Source organism: Gorilla gorilla, chromosome 6, assembly GCF_029281585.2.
Source record: "Gorilla gorilla gorilla isolate KB3781 chromosome 6, NHGRI_mGorGor1-v2.1_pri, whole genome shotgun sequence".
Taxonomy (NCBI): domain Eukaryota; kingdom Metazoa; phylum Chordata; class Mammalia; order Primates; family Hominidae; genus Gorilla; species Gorilla gorilla.
Window position 1 is genome coordinate 83,972,544 of NC_073230.2, and position 27,812 is coordinate 84,000,355.

The 27,812-nt window shown below is 50.8% G+C and overlaps 1 protein-coding gene across 3 annotated transcripts in view; it reads left to right on the top strand.

Annotated features, from left to right (window-relative positions):
- Window positions 1–25,247, top strand: part of RCC1L (RCC1 like) — a 34,949-nt gene extending 9,702 nt beyond the window's left edge. For 2 of the 3 annotated variants that reach the window (XM_055392792.2, XM_063708166.1), the window contains exons 5-11: window positions 795–846; window positions 2,847–2,931; window positions 5,375–5,556; window positions 9,928–10,015; window positions 11,466–11,639; window positions 14,699–14,784; window positions 24,313–25,247. In XM_055392792.2, coding sequence (XP_055248767.1) covers window positions 795–846; window positions 2,847–2,931; window positions 5,375–5,556; window positions 9,928–10,015; window positions 11,466–11,639; window positions 14,699–14,784; window positions 24,313–24,390 — 745 coding nt within the window. In that variant the 3' untranslated portion in view covers window positions 24,391–25,247. The remainder of the gene's footprint in view (window positions 1–794; window positions 847–2,846; window positions 2,932–5,374; window positions 5,557–9,927; window positions 10,016–11,465; window positions 11,640–14,698; window positions 14,785–24,312) is intronic. The other variant, XM_055392795.2, reaches the window with a different exon arrangement.
- Window positions 25,248–27,812: the final 2,565 nt, after the last annotated feature.

The following is a 27,812-nucleotide window of genomic DNA, read 5'->3' on the forward strand; positions in this document are numbered from 1 at the left end:
GGTTTTCATCTCTTGACCTCATGATCTGCCTGCCTTGGCCTCCCAAAGTGCTGGGATTACAGGCATGAGCCACCATGTCCTGCCCTCTTAGGATGAATTTTTACAAATGAAGTTTTATTTTACCAAATTGATTTTTAAACATTCCCCTTTATTCATTTTATTTTTATTTCATTTTTTTCATTTTATTTTTATTTATTTATTTTTTGTTTGTTTGTTTGAAGTGGAGTCTCACTGTGTTACACAGGCTGGAGTGCAGTGGTGAGATCTAGGCTCACTGCAACCTCCGCCTCCCAAGTTCAAGCGATTCTCATGTATCAGCCTCCCGAATAGCTGGGATTACAGGCGTCCGCCACCTCACTTGGCTAATTTTTTGTATTTTTAGTAGAGATGGGGTTTCGTCATGTTGGCCAGGCTGGTTTCAAACTCCTGACCTCAAGTGATCCGCCCACCTCGGCCTCTAAAAGTGCTGGAATTACAGGTGTGACCCACCGCGCCCGGTGAGTTCTTTTCATTTTAGTGTTTAAAAAACACTTCCCTCTAGTTCCTTGTCTGTTGTTGGAGGGCCTTAACACCACTCTCAACTTTGGCCATGTGTTAAAATCACCTGGGATTTTGTTTGGCTTTACTTTCATGACCAGGCCTGACTCGACCTCAGATTTGACCTTGAGAGTTACCCCAACAGTTACTGTGTGAGCGGAGGGGACGGGCCATCAGTTGGGGTGACAGGGAAAGGGCTGCACAGTGCTTGTCATGACCGCATCCCTTGCTTCTTCCCAATTTGTTCCTGGCTGTAGTGAAAGTCACAGAGTCCACAGGATGCAGGACTTCGATGGCCAGGTGGTCCAGGTAAGAGAGATGGGCCAAGAGCTGCTTGTTCTGTTCCTGGGGTGCTTTTGAAAAGTTGAGATTTGGGTAGGGTGATGGCAAATTTGTTAGGGGGATTTTCTGAATTAAATTATTTTAGTAAAAATTATAGCCTACTTACTATAGGCCAGGATTTATGCTAGATTCTAGGGATACAAAGTTTAATAAGATTTTGGGGCCGGGCGTGGTGGCTATACCTGTAATGCCAGCACTTTGGGAGGCCAAGACAGGTGGATCACCTGAAGTCCAGACCACCCTGGCCAACATGGTGAAACCCCGTCTTTACTAAAAATACAAAAATTAGCCGGGTGTGGTGGCACATGCCTGTAATCCTAGCTACTCAGGAGGCTGAGGCACAGGAATTGCTTGAACCTGGGAGGTGGAGGCTGCAATGAGCTGAGAGATTGCACCACTGCACTCCAGCCTGGGTGACAGAGCAAGACTCTGTCTCAAAAAAAAACAGATTTTTGGGGATGACACTCTAGTGAGTGAACAAGTTAAAAAGCTAACTGAGGCCGGATGTGGTGGCTCACACCTGTAACGTCAGCCTCTGGGGAGGCTGAGGCAAAAGTATCACAGCACTTGCTGTATTCATGCATATGTGCATTGAAATATTTATGATAGGTACCTACCATGAGCCAGGCACTATTCTGGGGATGAGAATAAAATGGAGAGCAAAATACAGCTGGCTTAGAACACCACAGCACTAATCATACTGTGATACGGCTGGCTTTTTGGTTTTATTTGGAAATTTTTTAGAGGCAGGGTCTCATTCTGTTGCCTAGGCTGGAATGCAGTGGCATGATCATAGCTCACTGCAGCCTTGAACTCTTGGGCTCAAGTGATCTTGCCTCAGCCCCCTGCATAGCTGGGTCTACAGGTGTGCATCACCATCCTCGGCTAATTACTTTATTTTAAAGAGACAGATTCTCACTGTGTTGGCCAGGCTGGTCTCAAACTCTTGGCCTCAAGCCATCCTCCCGCCTTGGCTGCCCAAACTGTTGGGATTATGGGTGTAAGCCACCATGTCAGGCCTCCTTCACCTATTAGACTGAGTGACTTTGTGCAAGTTACCAGACATCTCCAAGATAGTTTCTTTTTCTTTTCTTTTTTTTTTTAGTGCAGTGGCACAATCTCAGCTCAGAGCAACCTCCGCCTCCTGGGTTCAAGCGATTCTCGTGCCTCAGACTCCCGAGTTGCTGGGATTACAGGCATGTGCCACCATACCTGGCTAATTTTTGTATTTTTGGTAGAGATGGGGTTTCACCATGTTGGCCAGGCTGGTCTTGAACTCCTGACCTCAAGTGATCCACCTGCCTTGGCCTCTCAACGTGTTGGGATTACAGGAGTGAGTCACTGTGCCCAGCTGAGATTCAGTTTCTTACTAGGTGGTTTTGGTTATTGACTTAACACAATGCCTGGTATAAAAATTGTTCAATAGATGGTGCTTTTCTTTAGGCAGGTAGAAAAATGAGTTTGGAACTGAGGAGAGTTGTTGAGACCAGAGATCCCAGTGCAGAGGCCACAGTTAAGCATTGAGAATGGCTCCCATCTCCCAGGGTAGCATGAAGAGTGAGGAGAGAGGAGGGCAGGAGACACACCCTGGAGAGAGATCCCAACAGCAAAGGGTCTGAAGTAGAGGCTGAGTGTGTGAGCAAGGCTGGAAGCTGTGAAAGTAGAAGAGAGGGCTGGGAGGAGAAGGGTTATGGAGAAGGGGTGGTTCTTTGGAGATGGCGTGGGATGGATGGTAGAGCTCTTGGATTTGCCCCTTTGGAGATCTGCATTTTACTTTAACAAGAGCAGTTTCAATGCAGTGGGAGACTGGTAGATTGAGAAGGAGTAAGATGAGCATGGAGCAGTCTGCCTGGACCATGCTCCAGGTGCCCAGGAGCGGCAGGCGATGGTGCTGGTCCTTCTTTGGATGAGGACACCAGGGTTCTAAGTATTTCTTCTCATCCCCCTTACCTCTGTTTGTCTGCTAGGTCGCCTGTGGTCAGGATCATAGTCTGTTCCTGACGGATAAAGGAGAAGTCTATTCTTGTGGATGGGGTGCTGATGGGCAAACAGGTAGAGTTCTTTTCATGCACTGGGGTCGTGAAAGTTCTCAGCCCGTGTCATGTGGAGCTGTGAGCTGTAGGGCATTTATGGGCTAGAACCCTTCTTCCTTAATTCAGCTCTTACCTCTTATCACTTTCTGAGGAACACTATTCTTGGCTCCATCGCCCAAGCTGGAGTGCAGTGGCGCGATCACATCTCACTGCAGTCTCAAACTCCCAGGCTCAGGTGATCCTCCCACTGCAGTCTCCAGAGTAGCTGGGACAACAGGTGTGAACCACCAAGCCCAGCTAATTTTTTGTAACAACAGGGTTTTGCCATGTTGCCCAGGCTGGTCTTGAACTCCTGACCTTAAGCAGTCTGCCTGCTGTGGCCTCTTGGTGGGCTGGGATTCCAGGCAGGAGCCACTGTGCCCTGCTGTAATACTTTTTTTTTGCATCCCTTCCATTCCCCTCAGCCCTGGCTCCCATAGAAATGAACTGAGAGAAGGCTGGGTGCAGTGGCTCACACCTGTAATCCCAGCACTTTGGGAGGCTGAGGTGGGCGGATCACTTGAGGTCAGGAGTTTGAGACCAGCATGGCCACCATGGTGAAACCCCATCTCTACTAAAAATACAAAAATTAGCTGGGTGTGGTGGCACACGGCTGTAATCCCAGCTACTAGGAAGGCTGAGGCAGGAGAATCGCTTGAACCTGGGAGGCGGAGGTTGCAGTGAGCCAAGATCGCGCCATTGCACTCCAGCCTGGACAACAGAGCAAGACTCTGTCTCAAAAACAAACAAACACAAACTGCAGAGAAAAGGACAGGCAGGACCTGCCCAAAGGCAAATGTCATTATTGGCACTTGCTATGGGGGTAACCCCTGGGCAGCAGCCCAAGGCAGAGCACTGAACTGTAGACTCTTGCCTTCATCCAGGGTCCTTAAAGGGGCCTATTCCTCAGCAGGTGAATGGATCAACCGTGGCACATCCAGACAATGTAATGTTTGTTATTTAGCACTAAAAAGCAATAAGCTGCCAACCCATGGAAAGGCATGGAGGAAACTTAAATGCATGATACTGATTAAAAGAAGCCTATCTGAAAAGGCTACATACTATAGGATTCTAGCTATATGGCATTCTGAAAAAGACAAACTATGGAGACAGTAAAAAGATCGGGGCCGGGCGCGGTGGCTCATGCCTGTAATCCCAGTGCTTTGGGAGGCCTAGGCAGGTGGATCACGAGGTCAAGAGATCGAGACCATCCTGGCTGACACGGTAAAACCCATCTCTACTAAAAAATACAAAAAAAATTGGCTGGGTATGGTGGCGGGCGCCTGTAGTCCCAGCTACTCGGGAGGCTGAGGCGGGAGAATGGCATGAACCCACTGTGCCCAGCCTCTCTGCTTACTGTTAACCATGCCATTTTAAGTTCCCTGTTTTTTGGGAGTGGTGTTGGGGATGGCATGGGCTCTTAGAGATTTTCTTTACTTTTAGCAAGACCACCAGTGCATTAGAAATTGCTTGTTGTGATCAGGCAGGCGGCTCACACCTGTAATCTAAGCACTTTGGGAGGCTGAGGCAGGAGGATTGCTTGAACCCAGGAGTTCGATACCAGCCTGGGCAACATAGTGAGATGCTGTCTCTATTTCAATATAAAAAAATTTTAGACCAGGCGCAGTGGCTTACGCCTATAATCCCAGCACTTTGGGAAGCTGAGGCAGGCGGATCACCTGAGGTCAGGGGTTTGAGACCAGCCTTGCCAGCATGACAAAACCGCATCTCTGTGAAAAATACAAAAATTAGCCGGGTGTGGTGGTGCGTGCCTGTAATCTCAGCTACTTGGGAGGCTGAGGCACAAGAATTAAAGAACTGCTTGAACCCAGGAGCTGGAGATTGCAGTGAGCCGAGATCGCACCACTGCGCTGCAGCCAGAGGAACAGAGTGAGACCGTCTCAAAAAAAAAAAAAAAAAAAGTTGTATGAGCATGCAAATAAGCAGATTAGGGTTTCTTTTCTTTCTTTCTTTTCTTTTTTTTTTTTTTTTTTTTTTTTTTGAGAGTCTCATTCTTGCCAAGGCTGGAGTGCAGTGGTGTGATCTTGGCTTAACTGGAACCTCCACCTCCTAGGTTCAAGCGATTCTTGTGCCTCAGCCTTCTGAGTAGCTGAGATTACAGGCATGTACCATTATGCCCTAATAATTTTTTTGTAATTTTTTTTTTTTTTTTTTTTAAGTAGAGACAGGGTTTCGCCATGTTGACCAGGCTGATCTCGAACTCCTGACCTCAAGTGATCTGCCCATCTCAGCCTCTGAAAGTGTTGGGATTACAGGCGTGAGCCACTGCACCCAGCCCCAGACTGGGATTTCTGAGCTGATACTTGTTAAGTGCTTAAAACTGCACTTGGCATATAGTAAGTCTGCATATGTGTTTGTTAAAAGAGCGAATAATTAAAAATCTGTATTTTCCACTGTGTTAGGTCTGGGTCACTACAATATCACCAGCTCGCCCACCAAGCTGGGTGGAGACCTGGCGGGAGTGAACGTTATCCAAGTTGCCACCTACGGTGATTGCTGCCTGGCCGTGTCCACCGACGGTGGACTTTTTGGTTGGGGAAACTCGGAGTACCTGCAGCTGGCCTCTGTCACTGACTCCACACAGGTATGCAGTCGCCGACAGCGTGGTGCTGGGAGGTTTGGAAACATTAAAGTGTTAAGGGGCCGGGTGTAGTGGCTCACACCTGTAATCCCAGCACTTTGGAAGGCCAAGACAGGCAGATGGCTTGAGGTCAGGAGTTCAGGACCAGCCTGGGCAACATGGCAAAACCCCATCTCTACCAAAAAAATACAAAAATTAGCCAGCTGTGGTGGTGCATGCCTGTAATCCCAGGTACTGGGGAGGCTGAGGCATGAGAATTGAATCGCTTGCAGATTGCAGTGAGCTGAGATCGTGCCACCACATTCCAGCCTGGGTGACAGACCAAGACTCTGTCTCAAAAAAAAAAGAGCAAATAGGCTGGGCGTGGTGGCTCACGCCTGTAATCCCAGCGCTTTGGGAGGCCAAGGCAGGCGGATCACCTGAGGTCAGGAGTTCGAGACCAGCCTGGCCAACCTGGTGAAACCCCGTCTCTACTAAAAAAAAAATACAAAAATTAGCTGGGCGTGGTGGTGGGTGCCTGTAATCCCAGCTACTTGGGAGGCTGAGGCAGGAGAATTGCTTAAACCTAGGAGGTGGAGGTTGCAGTGAGCTGAGATCGCGCCATTGCACTCCAGCCTGGGGGACGAGAGCGAGACTTCGTCTCAAAAAAATAAAATAAAAGCAAGTAAAGGAATAAAGAATGACTACTTCATAGGCAGGGCAGCCACCACACACTTTTAAGTGACCAGATCTCAGGAGGACCAAAAAAGGTTATGTTAAACCATGAGAAACCACCCCCATGAGCCAGTCACCTCCGACCAGACCCCACCTCCAGCATTGGGGTTTACATTTCAGCGTGAGATTTGCAGGGGGGACAGAGATCTAAACCATATCAATCGTATAACTAATCTCTCTTCCCATCACTCATGTTCCACAATTACCAACTGATGGCCAATTCAAAAAATAGAGATATGATTCACATACCATAATTCACCATTTTAAAGTTTACAATTTAGTGGATTTTAGTATTAACATATTCACAAGGCTGCACAACTGTTACTACTATCTAATTTCAGAACATTTTAATCACTCCTCCAAAAAACCCCACACCACTAGTGGCTAGTTTTTTGTTTATTTGTTTGTTGGTTTTGGTTTTGTTTTTTTTCGACATAGCGTGTCACTTTGTTGTCCAGGCTGGTGTGCCATCATAGCTCGCTGCAGCCTCGAACTCCTGGCTCAAGCAATCTTCCCGCCTCAGCCTCCCTAGTAACTGGGACCATAAGTGCACACCATCACGCCCAGCTAATTTAAAAAAAAAATTTGTTATAAAACAATTAGCCAGGCGTGGTGGTGTGCACCTATAGTCCCAGGTGCTGGGGAGGCTGAGGCAGGAGAATAGTGTGAACCCAGGAGGTGGAGCTTGCAGTGAGCCGAGATCATGCCACTGCACTCCATCCTGGGCGACAGAGCAATACTCTGTCTCAAAAAAAAAAAAAAATTTTTTTTGTTGTAGAGACAGGGTCTCACTTTTTTGCCCAGCCTGGTCTCAAACTCCTGTCCTCCAGCGATCCTCCCACCTCAGCCTCCCAAACTGCTGGGATTATAGGCACGACCACTGCTGTACCTGGCTGGTGCAGTGCTGCAGTTTGAGGCTGTACTGTGTTGTGATCATGCTTGTGAATAGCTGCTGCACTCCAGCCTGGGCAACATAGTGAGATCCCATCTCTAATAAATAAACATATTACATTCCTTGATATGATCAAATTTCTGACAACATACAGCAAGGTTTTAAATATATATTAACAGATAGAGAAATCTGCATAAAGGGAAACTAAAGATCAGCTAAGAAGATTTTTTAAAAAAGTCTCCTCTGTGGTCTGGTACAGTAGCTAGAAGTGGTTGCAGATTTGGCTAGGAGCTTCCTAGTAGGCAAAGCAAAGAAGAAACATGGTATTTAAATGATTCATTGTTCCATAAGATAAACAGCAGAAAAGGTGTTGGGGAGAAGTACGGCTCTCCCTGTTACCAAGGTCTGAGAGAAATGTCACCCATGGCCTTCCTGTGGGGGACAGATCCAGTGGTATGCCATTGTTATCTATTGCCACATAACAAATGGCCCCAATACTTAGTGAATTAAAACAATACACTTTATTTATTTATTTATTTATTTATTTTTTATTTTTATTTTATTTTTATTTTTTATTTTTGATTTTTTATTGATCATTCTTGGGTGTTTCTCACAGAGGGGGATTTGGCAGGGTTACAGGACAATAGTGGAGGGAAGGTCAGCAGATAAACAAGTGAAAAAAGTTCTCTGGTTTTCCTAGGTAGAGGACCCTGCGGCCTTCCGCAGTGTTTGTGTCCCTGGGTACTTGAGATTAGGGAATGGTGATGGCTCTTAACGAGCATGCTGCCTTGAAGCATCTGTTTAACAAAGCACATCTTGCACCGCCCTTAATCCATTCAACCCTGAGTGGATACAGCACATGTTTCAGAGAGCACAGGGTTGGGGGTAGGGTCACAGATCAACAGGATCCCAAGGCAGAAGAATTTTTTCTTAGTACAGAACAAAATGAAAAGTCTCCCGTGTCTACCTCTTTCTACACAGACACGGCAACCATCCGATTTCTCAATCTTTTCCCCACCTTTCCCCCCTTTCTATTCCACAAAACCGCCATTGTCATCATGGCCCGTTCTCAATGAGCTGTTGGGTACACCTCCCAGACGGGGTGGTGGCCGGGCAGAGGGGCTCCTCACTTCCCAGTAGGGGCGGCCGGGCAGAGGCGCCCCTCACCTCCCGGACCGGGCGGCCGGCCAGGCGGGGGGCTAACCCCCCCACCTCCCTCCCGGACGGGGCGGCCGGCTGGGCGGGGGACTGACCCCCCCACCTCCCTCCCGGACGGGGCGGCTGGCTGGGTGGGGGGCTGACCCCCCCACCTCCCTCCCGGACGGGGCGGCTGGCCGGGCGGGGGGCTCACCCCCCCATCTCCCTCCCGGACGAGGTGGCTGCCGGGCGGAGGGGCTCCTCACTTCTCGGACGGGGCGGCTGCCGGGCGGAGGGGCTCCTCACTTCTCAGACGGGGCGGTTGCCAGGCAGAGGGTCTCCTCACTTCTCAGACGGGGCGGCCGGGCAGAGACGCTCCTCACATCCCGGACGGGGCGGCGGGGCAGAGGTGCTCCCCACATCTCAGACGATGGGCGGCCGGGCAGAGACGCTCCTCACTTCCCAGATGTGATGGCGGCCGGGAAGAGGCGCTCCTCGCTTCCTAGATGGGATGGCGGCCGGGCAGAGACGCTCCTCACTTTCCAGATTGGGCAGCCAGGCAGAGGGGCTCCTCACATCCCAGACGATGGGCGGCCAGGCGGAGACGCTCCTCACTTCCCAGACAGGGTGGCGGCCGGGCAGAGGCTGCAATCTCGGCACTTTGGGAGGCCAAGGCAGGCGGCTGGGAAGTGGAGGTTGTAGGGAGCCGAGATCACGCCACTGCACTCCAGCCTGGGCACCATTGAGCACTGAGTGAACGAGACTCCGTCTGCAATCCCGGCACCTCGGGAGGCCGAGGCTGGCAGATCACTCGTGGTTAGGAGCTGGAGACCAGCCCGGCCGACACAGCAAAACCCCGTCTCCACCAAAAAAATACGAAAACCAGTCAGGCGTGGCGGCGCGCGCCTGCAATCGCAGGCACTCGGCAGGCTGAGGCAGGAGAATCAGGCAGGGAGGTTGCAGTGAGCTGAGATGGCAGCAGTACCGTCCAGCTTCGGCTCGGCATCAGAGGGAGACCGTGGAAAGAGCGGGAGAGGGAGACCATGGGGAGAGGGAGAGGGAGAGGGAGAGGGAGCTATTTATTTATTTTGAGATAGGATCTTGCTCTGTCACCCAGGATGGAGTGCAGTGGTGTGATCACGGCTCACTGTAACCTCCACCTCCTGGGTACAAGCACTTCTCCTGGCTCAGTCCCCCGAGTAGCTGGGACTACAGGCACTTGCCACCACGCCCAGCTAACTTTTGTATTTTTAATAGAGACAGGGTTTCACCATGTTGGCCAGGCTGGTCTCGAACTCCTGACCTCAAGTGATCCACCTGCCTCCGCCTCCCAGAGTGCTAGGATTACAGGCGTGAGCCACCACACCCGGCCACAAATGTCATTTTATGTTAATTTTGGTTGACATCTGCCTCCTCCACTAGACTAGAACTCTCTGAGGGTGGAAACTGGGCCTCTTTTGCTTCCCATTCTACCCCAGCACCTAGTATGATGCTTGGCATGTGATGTTCAGGAAGTATCTGTGGAGTGAATGAATGAACTAGGACTCAGCTACTCTGTACCTAAGACCAGAACACTTCCCGGTCCTTACTGGCTTGCTTTCCTAACAGTGTGGCTCCTTTCTTTGGTTCAGGTGAATGTGCCCCGCTGCTTACACTTCTCAGGAGTGGGGAAGGTGCGACAGGCTGCGTGCGGTGGCACGGGCTGTGCAGTGTTAAACGGTGAGACCTTCTTTCCGGTGGCTCATTGGGAAGCTGTAGGTAGATTGCATGGGGAGTGGTCAGTGTCCATTGGATTTGCAGGCCGTAGACCTTAGCCTTAGGAGGGTAACATGGCTAGGCGCGGTGGCTCACATCTGTAATCCCAGCACTTTGGGGAACTGATGCAGGAGGATTGCTTGAGGCCAGGAGTTCCAGACCAGCCTGGGCAATGTAACGAGACCCTGTCTCTACCAAAAAATGGAGAAATTAGCTGGAAGGCTGGGTGTGGTGGCTCACACCTGTAATCTCAGCACTTTGGGAGGCCAAGGCGGGCAGATCACCTGAGGTCAGGAGTTCAAGACCAGCCTGGCCAACATGGTGAAACCCTGACTCTACTAAAAATAGAAAAATTAGCCAGACATGGTGGTACATGCTTGTAATCCTAGTACTTGGAAGGCTAAGGTGGGAGGATTGCTTGAACCCAGGAGGCAGAGGTTGTAGTGAGCCGAGATTGCGCCACTGCACTCCAGCCTGGGTGACTCTGTCTCAATAGAAAAAGAAAAAATGAAAAATTAGCTGGGCATGGTGGTGCACACCTGTAGTCCCAGCTACTCAGGAGGCTGAGGCAGAAGGGTCCCTTGAGCCCAGGAGTTCGAGCTGCAGTGAGCTATGATCATGCCACTGCACTGGGCAACACGGTGAGACCCTGTTTCAAAAAAGGAAGGGACTGTGGCCATGGGAAGATGGCATTGGATTAGAAGATGGCATTACAGGGTGTGAATGAAGTTCTTAACAAAAAGCGAATAGTCTGCGATTTATCTGTAGACACATGGCCACAGAGCTGAGTCATCCTAGAGCAAACCTCTGGAGTGGAGAGCGAACTACTTCATTCCCCTCCCTTAGCCTGGGCCAGAGAGACTCCAGCTCTGCCTTCTCCAGCCAAAAAATCAAAGGCAGATGGGAGAACAGCCTTCAGCTTTGGATAACGATGAAATGTCTGGCACCACTGATGAATATTAAACTTTCTATAACCAAAACATCATTTCTAAGAGTTTTAAGAATCTGGCCAGACATTGTTGATGTGTTTGGCCTTCTGATCAGTGTGAAACACAGAGCTGTCATTAGGGGGAGAAAACATCCTCCAATTCTCTGGTATTCGTATGGGTTTTCTGGATGATTTATACGCTCGTCCCTTCCAGGTTACTAACCCTCAAGATGTGGGAAGTTTGTGTTCTGAGCCAGGAGAGCTGGCGAGACAGACTCCCCCAGCAAGAATTTAAGCAGGGGAGAGAGAATTATTATTCTAAATCTCTGTCTGCATGTTCTTGCCAAGCAAGGAGGAAAAAAACAAAACAAAAAAAAACCAAAAACCGTGTGGATGTCATAAACCTTGGTGGTGTAGTTTGAGTTTCTGGTGAGGGAGGTTCTTACTTGGATGGACTTACTGACCCTTGTTTTTACTGTAATGTAGGCGAAGGACATGTTTTTGTCTGGGGCTATGGAATTCTTGGGAAAGGTCCAAACCTAGTGGAAAGTGCCGTCCCTGAAATGATTCCACCCACTCTCTTTGGCTTGACGGAGTTCAACCCAGAAATCCAGGTTTCCCGCATCCGATGTGGACTCAGCCACTTTGCTGCACTGACCAGTAAGTTACCAAGCCCGGTGGCCCTGGTGTAAGCCCAGCAGAGGTTCTCTGTCTCCAGTTCAACCTCAAACTGCGGGCAGCTCTCAGGTTCCACCCATCCAACGGAACGGCGCCTTTGTACTGATAACTCAAGCAAGGGCTAAGCCAGAAGTTGTTTGCCTCGAGATTGTATAATGTCTTGTTTTCCCCCCCTGGAGTTTTAATTTTGGTTCGTTTGGTTTGTGGGTAGGCTAACGTGAACGTGCATTTTCTCAAGAGAGCACCCGTCAGTGGTAGGAAGGGGCATTGCTAGTACGTTGGGTGCTGGAGGAAACCAGCAGAGGCTTGGCGGATCCATGGGTGGGTGATTAGGAAGTGAACGTGTGGGGCTTAATCCCATTCCCTGGCCGAGCCCAGACCCTGATCTGACCCAGGATATGGGATGGCAAAAGGCCGATTTGTCAGACTGTCCCGTGGTTTCACGGAGGTAAATCTACCGATTTCTCCAAAATGCCGGGGCAGAGAATGATGAAAGGGGAGAGCGAAATGGAGGTTTTTCCCAAAGGCCTGCCAGATTACAAAGCCACAGAATATCCGCTTACCCTGCAGGGTAAGGGTAAGGAATGTGTCCTTTTCTTGGTTACATCTCTTACTCCACCACAGTTACCGTGGGTTCAATTTGCTGCTCTTTAGTTGACTCGAATAGTAAAACTGTCCTGAATTAATTTCATTCTGTGATTCTCAAGTAAATTAGTTATTTCCTTGCAATTAAAAGAATCTTTTCATCTCATGGCAAGTAATTGTTTTCTTTTTAAACATCCAGGCTGGGACAGTCAGTTGGTGTCATCTTTGGTTGAGTTCTCTGGCCTCATTCCCACGTGGGGCCTGTCCCAGATGCTCACCCTCTGTACCAGGGTCCTAACTGCTGTTCACTTATTGTCTGAATTCCAGGCTCCAGAGGCCGTCAAACAGGCAGGCCTGGGTTGTTATGGCTGCCGGCTGGAGTTTTATCTGGCTCTAGGTTGAAGCACTGAAGTGGCAGTGGTCATGACTAAGCCAGAGAATTCCTGGCCACTGCCCAGCCAGAGTGGCCACTTGCATTTGCAGCTGAGTGTAGGTCTCATGAATTCTTTTTTTTTGAGCTGGAGTCTCACTCTTGTTGCCCAGGCTGGAGTGCAATGGCGTGATCTTGGCTCACTGCAACCTCTGCCTCCCGAGTTCAAACGATTCTCCTGCCTCAGCCTCCCAAGTAGCTGGGATTACAGGCACACACCACCACGCCCGGCTAATTCAGTGTCATGAATTCTTAAAGCTATTTTGATTTGATAAATAAGAGTCGTATGGACTAATTTTTGGGGAAACAAATATCTACTTTCCAGAAAGTTCTTAAGGCCTCAACTATGGGCAGAGACACGTGTTTAGAAATCTGTGTGAAGCATTTGACTAGAGCAGAGGCTTTTCTATTTGCCCTCATGCCATGTAGCCATTTCAGGTCACAGTGAAATGAAATTCCTTTCTGGATTTCTCCCCGAGACTTAACAGGCCTCCTTCTAAGGGTGAGTTACTGCCTGTTGGTAGACAGAGCCTAGCTGTCTTCCTGCCTGTGTGCCTGGCATTTGCAGATAGCCATCTGGGAATTAGAGTTGGTTGGTTTATCCTGTGGTCTGCTAGCATTTTGGGGAGCCAGGCTGAATTGTTCTGTTAAACACCTAAGGGCTAGCTGGGTGCAGTGGCTCATGCTTGTAATCCCAGCACTTTGGGAGGCCAAGATGAGAGGATCCCTCAAAGCCCAGGAGTTCGAGACTAGCCTAGGCAACATAGTGAGATCCCTTTTCTACAAAAAATACAGAAATTAGCTGGGTGTGGTGGTGTGTGCCTGTAGTCCCAGCTACTCTGGAGGCTGAGGTGGAAGGACTGCTTGAGTTTGAGAGTTCAAGGCTGCAGTGAGCTATGTTTGTGCCACTGCGTCGCAGCCTGGGCAGCAGAGTGAGACCCTGTCTCAAAAGCAAACAAACACACACACACACAAACTATCTAAGGTCTGAGTGTGGAGAACAAGGGGCATGCTTAGATCAGGGGCCGAAGACAGCTTGTAATTATTCTGTACCTCATCAGCCCCAGGTCTTGTAGTCCTGGCTTTTACATGTCACTTCCTCTGCCTCCCGTGACCCAAGCCTTTTGCCCAACAGCTGATGGTGACATGGGCCCAGGAGTGCCCCAGCTGGTGCAGACAGAGTCCCACCTGAAGGCCGGGCTAGGAGAGGCCATCTCCTGGGTTGACCTCTTAAACAGCATCTTGTACTTTTTCTTCATGACAGTTTTTACAGTTTGTAAACATATATTAAAATCATCTGTCTGTTCCGTCTCTGGCCAGTTCCCAGCTCCTGGAACACAGACCTAGACCCAGCACAAGCAGGCACTTGGTCATTAGATGCCCTGTGGCTGAATGCTCCCAAGATATGGACAATCAATCCAGGAATGACAAATTGTCTTACTTTTCACTGTCAAATCAGGAAGCCCAGGGTGTCGCCAGGATTTGTGGAAGGCAGAGTTTGGTGGCACACGATTGTGGGCGGGGCACAAGGGGTGAGCAGAGTGGGCCGTGTGCACCAGTGACCTCCAGCCCCGTGCACCACCCCCAGACCCCAGCTCCATGCACCACCCCCAGACCTGTCCACCACCCCCAGACCCCAACTCCATGGACTACCCCCAGCCCTGTGCACCACCCCCAGACCCCAGCTCCCTGCACCACCCCCAGCCCTGTCCACCACCCCCAGACCCCAGCTCCATGCACCACCCCCAGCCCCATGCACTGCCCCCTGCCCCATCTTCATTTGAGTGCTCATCTCCCACGTGGGTGGATGCAGCAGAAGTCCTGGCCGTGGATGTGTTTTCGATATGGGGACAGCATATCAGACCCTTACTTTTGCCTTCAAAGAAAGCATGAACGCCTGGTAAAAGCTGAACAGTGGGCTCTGTAGGTATCCGGTTCTAGAAAGCCTGTTCTCATGACCCATCCTCTCCTTGGAGACTTGTTCTTCACACAGTCCCAACCAACCCCTGTTTTCCTCCCTTTGCAGACAAAGGAGAGCTGTTTGTATGGGGCAAGAACATCCGAGGGTGCCTGGGAATCGGTCGCCTGGAGGACCAGTATTTCCCATGGAGGGTAAGGCTGGCCGGGGAGGTCTTGAGAATGGATGCTAAGAGTAGAGTCACCTGACGTCACTGCAGACACCTCGCGTGCAGATGGGCCAGGACGAGGGCCATGGGACCTGCTCCCCCTTCCGGGTCCTGGCTGCACTCCTGCAGCGCGGCATGCTATGTCATTGCACACTCTGTGGTGACACCCATGAGATACCCGTGGTGCATCTGCATGGTGTTATGCGTGGGGGAGTGACACCAGGCTTCTTGGGGTGCAGGAGCTGGGTCAACCCATCCCGGCCCACTGACTGGGAGGTTGGAGGGAGTAGCCCACTCAAGCATCCAGTCCTATAAGAAGCCCTGTCGGAGGCCATCCTTGGGGTGGATCGGGGAAACAGAGGCACGATGGTGCAAAGGCTCTGGTAGGGTGCCATGAGGCTCCGGAGAGGGGGAGATATTGGATGAAGCTGGCACGCTAGGAGCTGTTTACAGAAGCCCATGTGGGGGAATGCTTCACAAGGAATTTAAAAGAAAGCAGGATGTTTAATATTTAGATGGCCCAACCGCAGCTATGAAGTGAAAAAATAAAGTCGCTTCCTTAGGGGCGGTAGTATGCAATTAGACAAAAAGGCTCCTTCCAGAATTACAGGGGAAGAGACGCTCATTCTAAAATTGTAGTTTACCTTAGTGTTGTTTACTAAGTCAGTTCTTTAAGGCATTCTAAAAAAGGAGGTTTTTGGGGTTTTTTGAACATGAAACATATGTTCATGGTACAAAAAAATGCACTATGGAAAATGAGTCTCCCACCACCCAGTTTTTGTTCCAGAGGCAGCCACTGGTCCTGATTTCTTTATGTTCCTTTCCAGAGATAGTCTCTGCATAGAGACTGGTGTGCATGCGTGCTTGTGTGTGTGTGTGTGTCTGTGGGTATATACATGTGTGTGCAGTGTGCATATGGGTGTACTTTATCAGAAGGTTGGATTTTAATCTGTTTTGAAATTGTGAAAAGCGTTTTTAAAAAGGACTTGCACCAGGTGTGGTGTCTCACACCTGTAATCCCAGCACTTGGGGAGGCCCAGGTGGGCGGATCACAAGGTCAGGAGTTTGAGACCAGTCTGACCAACATGGTGAAACCCCATCTCTATTAAAAAATACAAAAATTAGCCAGGCATGGTGGCGCATGCCTGTAATCCCAGCTACTTGGGAGGCTGAGTCAGGAAATAGCTTGAACCCGGGAGGCAGAGGTTGCAGTGAGCCAAGATCAGACGCCGCTGCACTCCAGCCTGGGCAACAGAGGGAGACTCTGTCTCAAAAAAAAACAAAGGACTTGCAAAAGAAATGTGTATATATATATGTGTGTGTATATATATATGTGTGTGTATATATGTGTGTGTGTGTGTATATATATGTGTGTATATATATGTGTGTGTGTATATGTGTGTATATATACACACACATATAAATATATATACATATATAATACATTTATATTATACATTTATATATATTAAATATATATATATATATTTTTTCTCTAAGACTATCAGTGGAGGCTCTGAGAAAGCAAGTTGAAATGGAGACTTTAACTTTGTTTTTTCGTTTTTGCTTATTACGAGACAGGGTCTCACTTTTATCGCTCAGGCTGGATTGCAGTGATGTGATCACAGCTCACTGCAGCCTTGACCTTCCTGGGCTCAGGTGATCCTCCCACCTCAGCCTCCTGAATAGCTGGGACCACAGGCGTACACCACCACACCTGACAAATTTTTTTATTTTTAGTAGAGATGGGAGTCTCACTATGTTGCCCAGGCTGGTCTCAAACTTCTGGCTTCAAGCAATCTGCCTCCCTCAGCTTCCCAAAGTGCTGGGATTACAGGCATGACCCATCACGCCCGGCCGACTTTAGCCTTGTTGGAAAGCTGTTTGTATAATAGAGTTGTTCCCAAGGTGGTGGGGCTTGTCGGCTTTCTCCTGAGCCTGGAAACTGCCGGCGTGAGGAACAGAGAGTCGGGCAGTGGGTGTGGCTCAGATAATGTGAGCATCAGTCATCTACATGCCCACTTGCTTTCTCACTGACTCCTCTCTTCTCTCACTTTGCCCTTCCTTTCGAAAAGGACTTCCTTCTGAGGGGGGATCTTGGGAAACAGTTAAAGCAGCCGGGTTTTGGGTGAAAGAACGCTGACGAGGGTCTGCCCCCCGCCCTCATTTCCTTCAAATCAGAGTGATCAGCCTGAGATTTGACTCAGGTCACGTTGCCCCTGCCATAAGGGCATGTGCAAAGCGCTGGTCCCTGTGCGGGCGGGGAGTGGCCGGAGCCCGATCCCGTTGACATTCCATCTGGGTCACTTGCCCTGGCTCGCCACGCACCAAGTGTCCTTCTGGTCATTTGCTTTTTATTTTTATTTTATTATTATTGTTTTGAGATGGAGTCTTGCTCTGTTGCCCAGGCTTGAGTGCAGTGGCATGATCTCAGCTCACTGAAACCTCCACCTTCCGGGTTCAAGTGATTCTCCTGCCTCAGCCTCCCTGGTAGCTGGGATTACAGGTGCATGCCACGACGCCTGGCTATCATTTGCTTTTTAAACACATTTGTGCCTTTGGGAAAAGAGCACCCCAGCCTGTCCCCGTGACGGCGGCATTTGGCGCCAAACCATTGTCCTTCCTCTTGCACATTCAGGGAGCCCCTAAGCGTTTGTGCAGGGAGTGGCCTCGACCCCTGTCCTCTTTGGATTGGGGTGGAAGAGTCCAGTCCCTTCTGATGTCTCACTTAAAAAAAAAATTACAAGTGATTTTTCTTTTCTTTGTTTTGTTTGTTTGTTCTTTTAGACAGGGTCTTGCTCTGTCACCCAAGCTGGAGTGTGGTGACAGGCTCTCGGCTCACTGCAGCCTCTGTCTCCCAGGTTCAAGTGATCCTCCTATCTCAGCCTCCTGAGTAGCTGGGATTACAGGCTTGCACAACCACACCTTGCTAATTTTTGTATTTTTTGTAGAGATGGGGTCTTGCCATGTTGCCCAGGATTTTTTTTTTTTTTTGAAACAGGGTCTTGCTTTGTCGCCCAGGCTGGAGTATGGTGTGATCACACTCACTGCAGCCTCAAACTCCCAGGCTCAAGCTCTCCTCCTGCCTCAGCCCCACAAGTAACTGAGATGTGGGATGGGATGACAGGCATGTGCCACCACACCCAAGTAATTTTTTTTTTCTTTTTTTATTAAGAGACGGGGTCTTATGTGTTGATCTCAACCTCCTGGTCTCAAGTGATCCTCTTGCTTCAGCCTCTGGAATAGCTGAGATTACAGGCATGTGCCACCACACCCGGCTTATTTTATTATTTATATTTATTTGTTTTATTTTATTTATTTGAGAGATGAGGTCTTGCTGTGTTGCCCAGGCTGGTCTCAAACTTCTGCCTCAAGTGGTCTTCCCACCTTGGCCTCACAAAATGTTGGAACTACAGGGGTGAGTCACCGGCTTGGGTGATCTTTATTCTTTAAAACAACTATGTTCAAATTAATCTTCCATAGGGGATATATTACATCATTTAAAAAGTATTCCAGAAAAGAAGAGAAAAAAAGAGTAAAACTTTACTTGTAGCTCATACACTGGTACCAACTAGTTATTCTTAGACTCGCAGAATTTGGCCTTTTCTGAGTATGTGGGCCCGGGAGGTGACATCTGAGCCGCCTGATTCAAACCTCTGCTTCCAGAAACTTTCCAGGACATGTTTTTTTGCTACACGTTGAGACTCATCCCTCAGAGAGGTTCAGTGGTTTCCCAGGGTCACATATCTAAGTTGGAGTCAGAGCCAGGATTTGGACTCAGTTATATCTGACTTTTAAGACAATGGTCTTTCCACAGCCACCCACCTCCCTGGGCGAGCCTGAAGCTGGTGTGGAGAGAAGGCAGCACGCAGTGGCACAGAACATTTGACCAGGCGTTGTCTGGCCTTCCAAGACCCTCTGACCTAAGGGGGAGTGCCACAGACCTACAGCAGGCAGCGAGGGGGTGTGGAGTGGCCTTCACCCCTCATCCCCCAGGGAGCGCCCTGGCTTTCCACAGACAAACATTCCAGCCTGGCTTCGGGGAGGGCAGGGAATGGACAGCGTGCTGGGCACGTGATGTCCATTCTCTCTCATCCTCCAGACACCTTGAGGGTGGGGTTGCTCCCTCCACAGTGCGCACACGGGGATACGGAAGTCGGGAGCGAAGGGGCTTGCCCCAGGTCTCACGGCCCCTGAGCTCATTGGGTATAATTTGAACTTGCGACTCTGCCTGTAGACGGTGCTTCCCCTCCCCGTGGGCCCTGCAGGTCAGGACCGGTGGGGTCTGGAGACACAAGCTGGGGAGCTCGCTGACTTCTAGCCTCGCTTATACGACTCCTTCCATAGCCCTGGGTCTTAGGTGGTGGTTCTTTTTTTTTTTTTTTTTTTGAGGCAATGTCCTGCTTTGTCACCTAGGTTGGAGTACAGTGGCACAATCTGGGCTCACTGCAACCTCCGCCTCCCGGGTTCAAGCGATTCTCTTGCCTCAGCCTCCCCAGTAGCTGGGATTACAGGCATGTGCCACCATGCCTGGCTAATTTTTGTATTTTTAGTAGAGATGGGGTTTCACCATGTTGCCCAGGCTGGTCTCGAACTCCTCACCTCAGGTGATCCACCTGCCTCGGCCTCCCAAAGTGCTGGGATTACAGGTGTGAGCCACTGCTCCTGGCCGGTGGTTCTTTTTTTTTTTTTAAATTATTGGCCAGGCGCTATGGCTCATCTCTATAATCCCAGCACTTTGGGAGGCCAAGATGGGCAGATCATGAGGTCAGGAGTTTGATACCAGCCTGACCAACATGGCGAAACCCCGTCTCTACTAAAAATACAAAAATTAGCCAGGCGTGGGGGTGCATGCCTGTAATCCCAGCTACTCAGAAGTCTGAGCAGGAGAATCACTTGAACCTAGGAGGCGGAGGTTGCAGTGAGCCGAGATTGCGCCACTGCACTCCAGCCTGGGCGACAGAGTGATACTCTGTCTCCAAAAATATATATATATTATTTTATTTATTCATCTGTGTATGTACCCACCTAGGTGGTTCTAACAATGCAGGAGAGGAGTACAGGTTAAAAGCCGGGCACAGGCCAGGCATGGTAACTCAACGCCTATAATCCCAGCGCTTTGAGAGGCTGACGCGAAAGGATTGCTTGAGGCCAGGAGTTCAAGACCAGCCTGGGCAACATAGTGAGACTCCATCTCTACAAAAAACAAATGACCCAGATGCAGTGGCGTGTGCCTGTAATCCCAGCTCCCTGGGAGGCTGAGGCAGGAGGATCACTTGAGCCCAGGAGTTGGAAGCTGCAGTGAGCTATGATCACACCACTGTGCTCCAGCCGGGGGCAACAGAACAAGACCTTGTCTCTAAACAAAAATTTAAAAATACAAAAGCGGCCGGGCGCGGTGGCTCACGCCTGTAATCCCAGCACTTTGGGGGGGCCGAGGCGGGCGGATCACGAGGTCAGGAGTTTGGGACCAGCTTGGCCAACATGGTGAAACCCTGTCTCCACTAAAAATACAAATATTAGCCAGGTGTGGTGGCACATGCCTGTAATCCCAGCTACTTGGGGGGCTGAGGCAGGAGAATTGCTTGAACTTGGGAGGCGGAGGTTGCAGTGAGCCGAGATCGTGCCACTGCACTCCAGCCTGGGTGACAGAGCGAGACTCCGTCTCATTGAAAAAAAAAAAAAAGAAAAGCTGGTGCCATTGAACTGCAGAGCTGGGCGCTGGAGCAATCTCCCTTTCTCGGGCTCTCTTGTCCCCACGAAGGACTCACCGCTCAGGGTTCCTTCTTCCTGCACCCCTGTCTTTCACCTGGTGGGCGTTCGTTTTAGCAACTTGTAATTGTGGATAGGGATGTTCCTAAATGGATTCTGCTGAGACTTTTAAGAGAGTCACCAAGGCTAAATATGGTTCTGGTTTTTGGAACTGTTTCCCTCAGCAGCGGAGTTGTGAGTGTAAATTGGCTTAGAAGAAAAATGCCATTTAACCTTGCCTAGGACAAAAATAAAACATGGCTGAGGGCAGTCTCTTCTTGGACTCAGTTCAGAGACCGTGTGAGATTGTCCGCCAGGGGGAGCTGGAACCTTGGGGAGCCTCCCGCTGGTCCCTAGGGCGGGCTCCCAGGAGCCGGGCCCTTGCTGCCCATGCCACCCGCAGCAGAGACCATCGTGGCTTCCTTTGCTTTGGGCTTGAATGGCCAGAGCCCTCGGGGAGCAAGGACCTGGGGGCTTAAGTGCAGCCGTGAGGAAGCGCACTGTCCCGGGAAAGGTAAATAAAGTGCTCCCTAATGGCTGGGGAGGTTGCTAAGAGGCGGTCGGGGCCCAGTCACTGCAGAGGCAGCCTGTTTTCTTCTCCCACCAGCCTCTCAGGCTTTCTGCATCGACGTGCCTTTGCGATTCACTGGGCCCTGTTCTTGTTTGTTTAGTGATTCCTGTAATAGGTTCTGCTAAAGACATTCATTTGTTTAGGGACAGGGCTGGGGGATGACAGCATGACTTGGTTTCTTGCATCCATCTGCTGTGGCCAGGAGTCCCTAATGGTCTTGTCTCCTGGCGTAGGTGCAAAGCTCCGGGGTCGGCGCCTGCTGCCTCTTGGCTTTTAGGGCCAGGCCATCTGGATTAGGCGGTTTCCCTCTTAAGCTCGGTAAACTCCACAGACTGTGACAGATCCCCTTTCCAGCTGTCACACCACCTGGCTGCGTGCTGCCACCAGGGGAGGGTGGTCGAATTCGGATCTGGTCAGTAGATCAAGTGCCAGCATCCTGGCAGGGGTCTTCCGGCCAAGCCAGGCAGGGTCACTTTCTTTGCAGTTGGCACTTAAGAAAGGAAGAGAAGGCCAGGTGCAGCGGCTCACGCCTGTAATCCCAGCGCTTTGGGAGGCCAAGGCAGGTGGCTCACGAGGTCAGGAGATCGAGACCATCCTAGCCAACATGGTGAAACCCCATCTCTACGAAAAATACAAAAATTAGCTGGACATGGTACTGCATGCCTGTAATCCCAGCTACTTGGGAGGCTGAGGCAGGAGAATCGCTTGAACCAGGGAGTCGGAGGTTGCAGTGAACCGAGATTGCGCCATTGCACTCTAGCCTGGTGACAGAGCGAGACTCCGTCTCAAAAAAAAAAAAAAAAAGAGATGCATATCTGCTTCTTTGCATAAAGAACCTCTGGAAGGCCAGGCCTGGGGATCACACCTGGAATCCCAGCACTTCGGGAGGCTGAGGCAGGAGAATCACTTGAGCCCAGGAGTTCGAGACCAGCCTGGGCAACATGGCAAGACCCTGTCTCTACAAAAAATACAAAAATAAGCTGAGCATAGTGGTGCATGCCAGTAGTCCTAGCTACTTGGGAGGGTGAGGTGGGAGGATAGCTTGAGCCCAGGAGTTCGACATTGCAGTGTGAGCTATGATTGTGTCTCTATAATCCAGCCTCGGCAACATAGTGAGACCTCTGTCTCTACAAACAAACAAACAAAATTAGCCAGGCACGGTGGCACGTGCCTGTAGTCCCAGCTACTTGGGAGGCTAAGGCGGGAGAATCACTTGAGCCCAGGAGGTTAAGCCTGCAGTGATTGCACCACTAGACTCCAGCCTGGGCAACAAAGTGAGACTCTGCCTCTTTTTTGTTTCTGAGCCAGAGTCTTGCTCTGTTGCTCAGGCTGGAGTGCAATGGCGCGATCTCGGCTCACTGCAACCTCTGTCTCCTGAGTTCAAGCAATTCTCCTACTTTAGCCTCCTGAGTAGCTGGGATTACAGGCGCCTGCCACCATGCCCAGCTAATTTTTGCATTTTTAGTAGAGACGGGGTTTCACCATGTTGGCCAGGCTGGTCTCAAACTCCTGCCCACCGCGGCCTCCCAAAGTGTTGGGATTACAGGCGTGAGCCACTGCGCCCAGCCTAGACCCTGTCTCTTAAAACAAAAACAAAACAAACCTCTGGAAAGTTAATAAGAAATCAGTTAAAAGTAGTTTTCAGTTCAGAGGCAGATGGGGACTGGGGCAGCTGGTGATAGGGGTGGTAATGAAAGACTTTTTTTTTTTTTTTTTTTTTTTCGAGACAGAGTCTTGCTCTGTCGCCCAGGCTAGAGTGCAGTGGTGCGATCTCAGCTCACTGCAACCTCCACCTCCCAGGTTCAAGCGATTCTCCTGCCTCAGCCTCCCGAGTAGCTGGGGTTATAGGCGTGCGCCACCACACCCAGCTAATTTTTGTATTTTTAGTAGAGACAGGGTTTCACCATGTTGGCCAGGCTGGTCTTGAACTCCTGACCTCAAGTGGAGTCCACCTCAGCCTCCCAAAGTGCTGGGATTACAGGTGTGAGCCACTGCGCCCGGCATAAAAATCATTTAATAGCTTTTTCTTCTTTTTCACTGAATGTCCTTTTATCTTGCAGCTATGTGAATGCACTGCCTAGTCATAATAAACAAGAAAGAGAAAGCAGAGCGCCCCTTTCCTGGATAGCTGGATTGGCTATGGCCCTGGGCACACCTGGAGTTGTTGAGGGTGTCCGTTTCCATGGCGAGGCTATAGACCAGTGGGCGCCCTTCCAACAGGCTAGAGCCTCCATGTCTCAGTGAGGCCATCTTCTTGCTCCCTTGAGGCTTGGGCTGTCCTCTGATGCCATGTTGTCAGCCTAGACAGGCAGTGTGATCAGGGCTCCTGGCAAGGGTCTTTGAGACACAGCCACTGCCCCTGCTTGGTGGTCGTGACTTGGGACGCAGCCTGCCTGTGACTGGAGCTGGGGGTGACGGGTAAGATGAGTGGAGATGTTGGGCCAGTGGGGCCTGATTCCCAGACTGGACCTGCAAGGCAAGAGACAGGGTTTCTGGAGCTTGTTTTTGAGACGGAGTCTCGCTCTGTCACCCAGGCTGGAGTGTAGTGGTGCAATCTTGGCTCACTGCAGCCTCTACCTCCTGGGTTCAAGCAATTCTCCCACCTCAGCCTCCCGAGTAGCTGGGATTACAGGCGCCCGCCACCACGCCTGGCTGGTCTCAAACTTCTGACCTCACGTGATCCGCCTGCCTTGGCCTCCCAAAGTGCTGAGATTATGGGCGTGAGCTACAGCGCCCAGCCCCTGGAGCTTCTTAGTGAGCCATAGCAGTGGCTCCCAGGAGAGATCTCTGAACACCTGGCCTGGGGGCATGGAGCCTAGTGGGGTTAGGGTCAGAGGGGAGCAGCCCCTGTAGGGCGTGCAGGTTCCAGGGATGCACACAGGCCCATGTTCCTGCCCAACGTGCCCTCTCAGGCTGATGTGAATGGTGATGGCTGCCATTGACTGGAGGGAGTTGGGATGGCCTTGTCCTCATGACCACACGCAGTTGTCCTGATGGACCTGCTGGGGAGGCCTAAGTGCCCCCATTCCCAGAGGGTAGGGAGCCGAGGCTCAGAGAAGCTGTCTCCTACTGAGACAAGCTGTCTCCTACTGAGTCTCCTACTGAGAGGCAGGGCCGGGTCGGCCAACACCAGCGCCTGTCTCCTCCGGGTGCGCCACCCCCACCCATGGTATGCTGGATCTTATTTTTCAGGTGACGATGCCTGGGGAGCCTGTGGACGTGGCATGTGGTGTGGACCACATGGTGACCCTAGCCAAGTCATTCATCTAAACCTCCCTCACCTGCTTGGGCGGCCCCATCCCGGGAACCACTGGCACTCCTTGGCAGAGGCCAGCACGTGGCCAGCCCCCCGGGGTTCTTGGATGGTGGTGGCGGAGAACCCTGCGTGCAGTGTGACGCTCTGTCCTGAATCCCTTAGCGGGTACCTACCAGGAGGATCAGGGCAAGGTCCCTCTCCAGCTGCAGGTGAGGCCTGCGGAACTCAGCTTGGATGGCAGCCTTTGGTGGGCCGCTGTGGCCCGCACGTCTCTGTTCTCTCCAAGTAACATGCGACGGTGTCTGGTGTCACGTCTCGCCTGAGAAGCCCGTCTTAGGAAAGCTTAGCTTGAACACAGTGCTCGGGAGGTTTCTGCTCTGTCTGTCATGGCAGTCTCTTGGTTTGTGTCTGGCCAAGGCCATGCGTGTGCCTCGGACCGAGCCCCAGCTTAGGTGAGGGAGTCAGGCTGGCTTCAGCCCTCGGTTTTCATTCAAGCCACCCTGCTCATGGCCCTTCCTGGCCGCCTGCCACACCGCAAGCTCGCTGGGGGGACACTAGAAGCACCGTGGCCTGGGATTCCATCTGGAGCTGTCCGCAGGCGCCAGCCCCAGCCTCCCACCACGCTCACTGCCTGGCTTGGAAAAGTTAAGAAGCCCCTCAGGAAGAGAATCGAGGCCAAGTTCCTCTGCGCCGAGGGCCCCGAGCATATCCGCCAAGGCTCAGCTGCAGTGCCAGGCGGAGGAGGAAGATCCAGAAATTGTGAACAATGTTTGATTTAGTAGCGTGACTTGCCTTTCCCTTTAAAAACATCTTTTACAAATCTGTCTTGGAATAAAGTCTATTTTCTGCCTTTTGGTTTTTAAGCTCTGAAGAGATCTTCTTAAATCTTACTTGATCATTTAGAGTTTTGCTTTTATAAACAAGCCTTTTGATACAGAGGCAGAAGCCAGTGAAAAATACTTTTATAGAGATGAGGTCTTTTTATTTTATTTTTTTATAGAGACAAGGTCTTGCTATGTTGCTTAGGCTCCAACCCCTGGCCTCAAGCCATCCTCCTGCTTACGCCTCCCAGAGTGCTAGGATTATAGGTGTGAGCTACCGTGCTCAACTGAAAAATAGTTTAGAAGACAGTCCTACTCGACAAATATTTTCTTTTTCTTTTCTTTTTTTTTTTTTTTTTGAGACAGAGTCTTGCTTTGTTGCCCAGGCTGGAGTGCAGCAACATGATCTCAGCTCACTGCAACCTCCACCCCCTGGGTTCAAATTATTCTCCTGCCTCAGCCTCCCGAGTAGCTGCGACTACAAGTGTGCGCCACCACACCCAGCTAATTTGTTTTCTGTATTTTTAGTAGAGATGGGGTTTCACCATGTTGGCCAGGCTGGTCTTGAACTCCTGACCTCAGACGATCTGCCTGCCTCGGTCCCCCAAAGTGCTGGGATTACAGGTGTGAGCCACCGCACCCAGCCATACTTGACAAATATTTTCTGAACAGATTCTACTCCCGCAGTTCAGTTGGGAGAAAATACTTGGTACTCATGTCACAGGCTGGACTCCCATGCCCTGTCTGCCTTTACCTCGTTCCTTTAATGCGTTCACAACAGATACTTGTCATGTGCCCCATCGGTGCCCAGTACTGTCCTCATGCTGGGGCATGTGGTGACAAAAATCCCCGCACTATGAAGCTTACGTTCTAGGGAGGGAAACGGGAAAAATGAGAAGCAGCATGTGAAGTGGTTTTGTGGGCCGTCGAGAGAAAGCAGGAGGAGAGGATGGGATCTCGGGAGGGCTACCCTTTATTTATTTAGTTAGTTAGTTAGTTAGTTATGAGACGGAGTCTCGCTCTGTCGCCCAGGCTGGAGTGCAGTGGCGCGATCTCGGCTCACTGCAACCTCCGCCTCCCGGTTCAAGCAATTCTATCTCAGCCTCCCGAGTAGCTGGGATTATAGGTGCCTGCCACCACACCCAGTTAATTTTTGTATTTTTAGTAGAGATGGGGTTTTGCCATGTTGGCCAGGCTGGTCTCGAACTCCTGACCTCAGGTGATCCGCTCACCTTGGCCTCCCAAAGTGCTGGGATTACAGGCGTGAGCCACCGTGCCCGGCCTAGAGCTGCACTTTTAAGTGGAATGGTCACCCAGCCAGCAGTGTCCTTGCTGTGACCTGTGGCCATGAGAACCAGCCACTCAGATATCTAGGGGAGGGGCCCTTCACCTGGGCTGCGAACCCCATTCTTAGGTTTATTACAGTCAAATTTTCTCATAAACTTGAAATAGAAATTGAAAACCGTGTGTCATTTTTCCTTCCTGAAACCGTTACTGGGGCTGGGTCTAAAGTCGCCTCTGCAGTGAAGCAGGGTAATCCGACCTCAGTGAAACTCAAGCCGCGAAGCACGTATTGATCTAGAGACGGTAAGTGCCCCTGGAGGTCAGACCCGGGTCACACTGGGCGGGGTTCGGGATGGCAGGTGAGGATGGGGGATGGAGGGTCTCTGGAGAAGGTGAGTTTTTAATAAACCTCCCACCCTAATGGCAACCAAGATACAGATCTAGTAATGATCTTTTTTGTTTGTTTGTTTGAGACAGAGTCTCTCTCTGTTGCCCAGGCTGGAGTGCAGTGGCATGATCTCAGCTCACTGCAACCTCCGCCTCCTGGGTTCAAGCAATTCTCTTGCCTTAGCCTCCCGAGTAGCCGGGCCTAGAGGCATGCACTACCATGCCTGGCTAATTTTTGTATTTTTAGTAGAGACGGAATTTTGTTATGTTGGCCAGGCTGGTCTCGAACTCCTGACCTCCAGAGATCCGCCCACCTCGGCCTCCGAAAGTGCTGGGATGACAGGTGTGAGCCACCAGGTCCAGCCCCAGTAATGATCTTGACTTTGGACGTAGCAAGCAGTGTAGAAGCAGGGACGTCCTTGGGTTTGTCTTTTCTTTCTTCCAGCTGGGCTCTGTCTGCCCAGGAGGGCTGCTTGGCTGTGCCTTCTGTGGGTCACGAGGGCTCCTGGTTGGAGCTCTTCTGCTGTGGACCAAGCCTTCTCCCCAGCTGTCACCTGTGCCTGCATCTCAGCGTCTGTCCTCTCTTTCCCTAATGCCGCCCCTCCCCCAACCCCAGCATTTGACACACACGTCCATAGAAACCCTACTATGCCATTAGCTCGGTTGCTAGGCTTGATCATCGTGTTCCTGCAAAAAATCAGTGTTTGCAAGCTCCCGTCTCCTCTCGCTTTAGTGAGCACGTGAATGGCACCCGCGATGGAGTGAGCCTTGTACCAACCCCATGTGTCCCCAGGCCATTCTCCATACACACGGACTCTATCCCTTTCTCTCTGATGGGGTCAGTAACCAAGGTCAGAGAGGCACCCGGGTGGAAGATGTAGCGTGTCCAGGTTGTCAGCCTTGAGGAGGCCCCCCCCATCTCCCTCGGACAGTTTGCAGGGGTC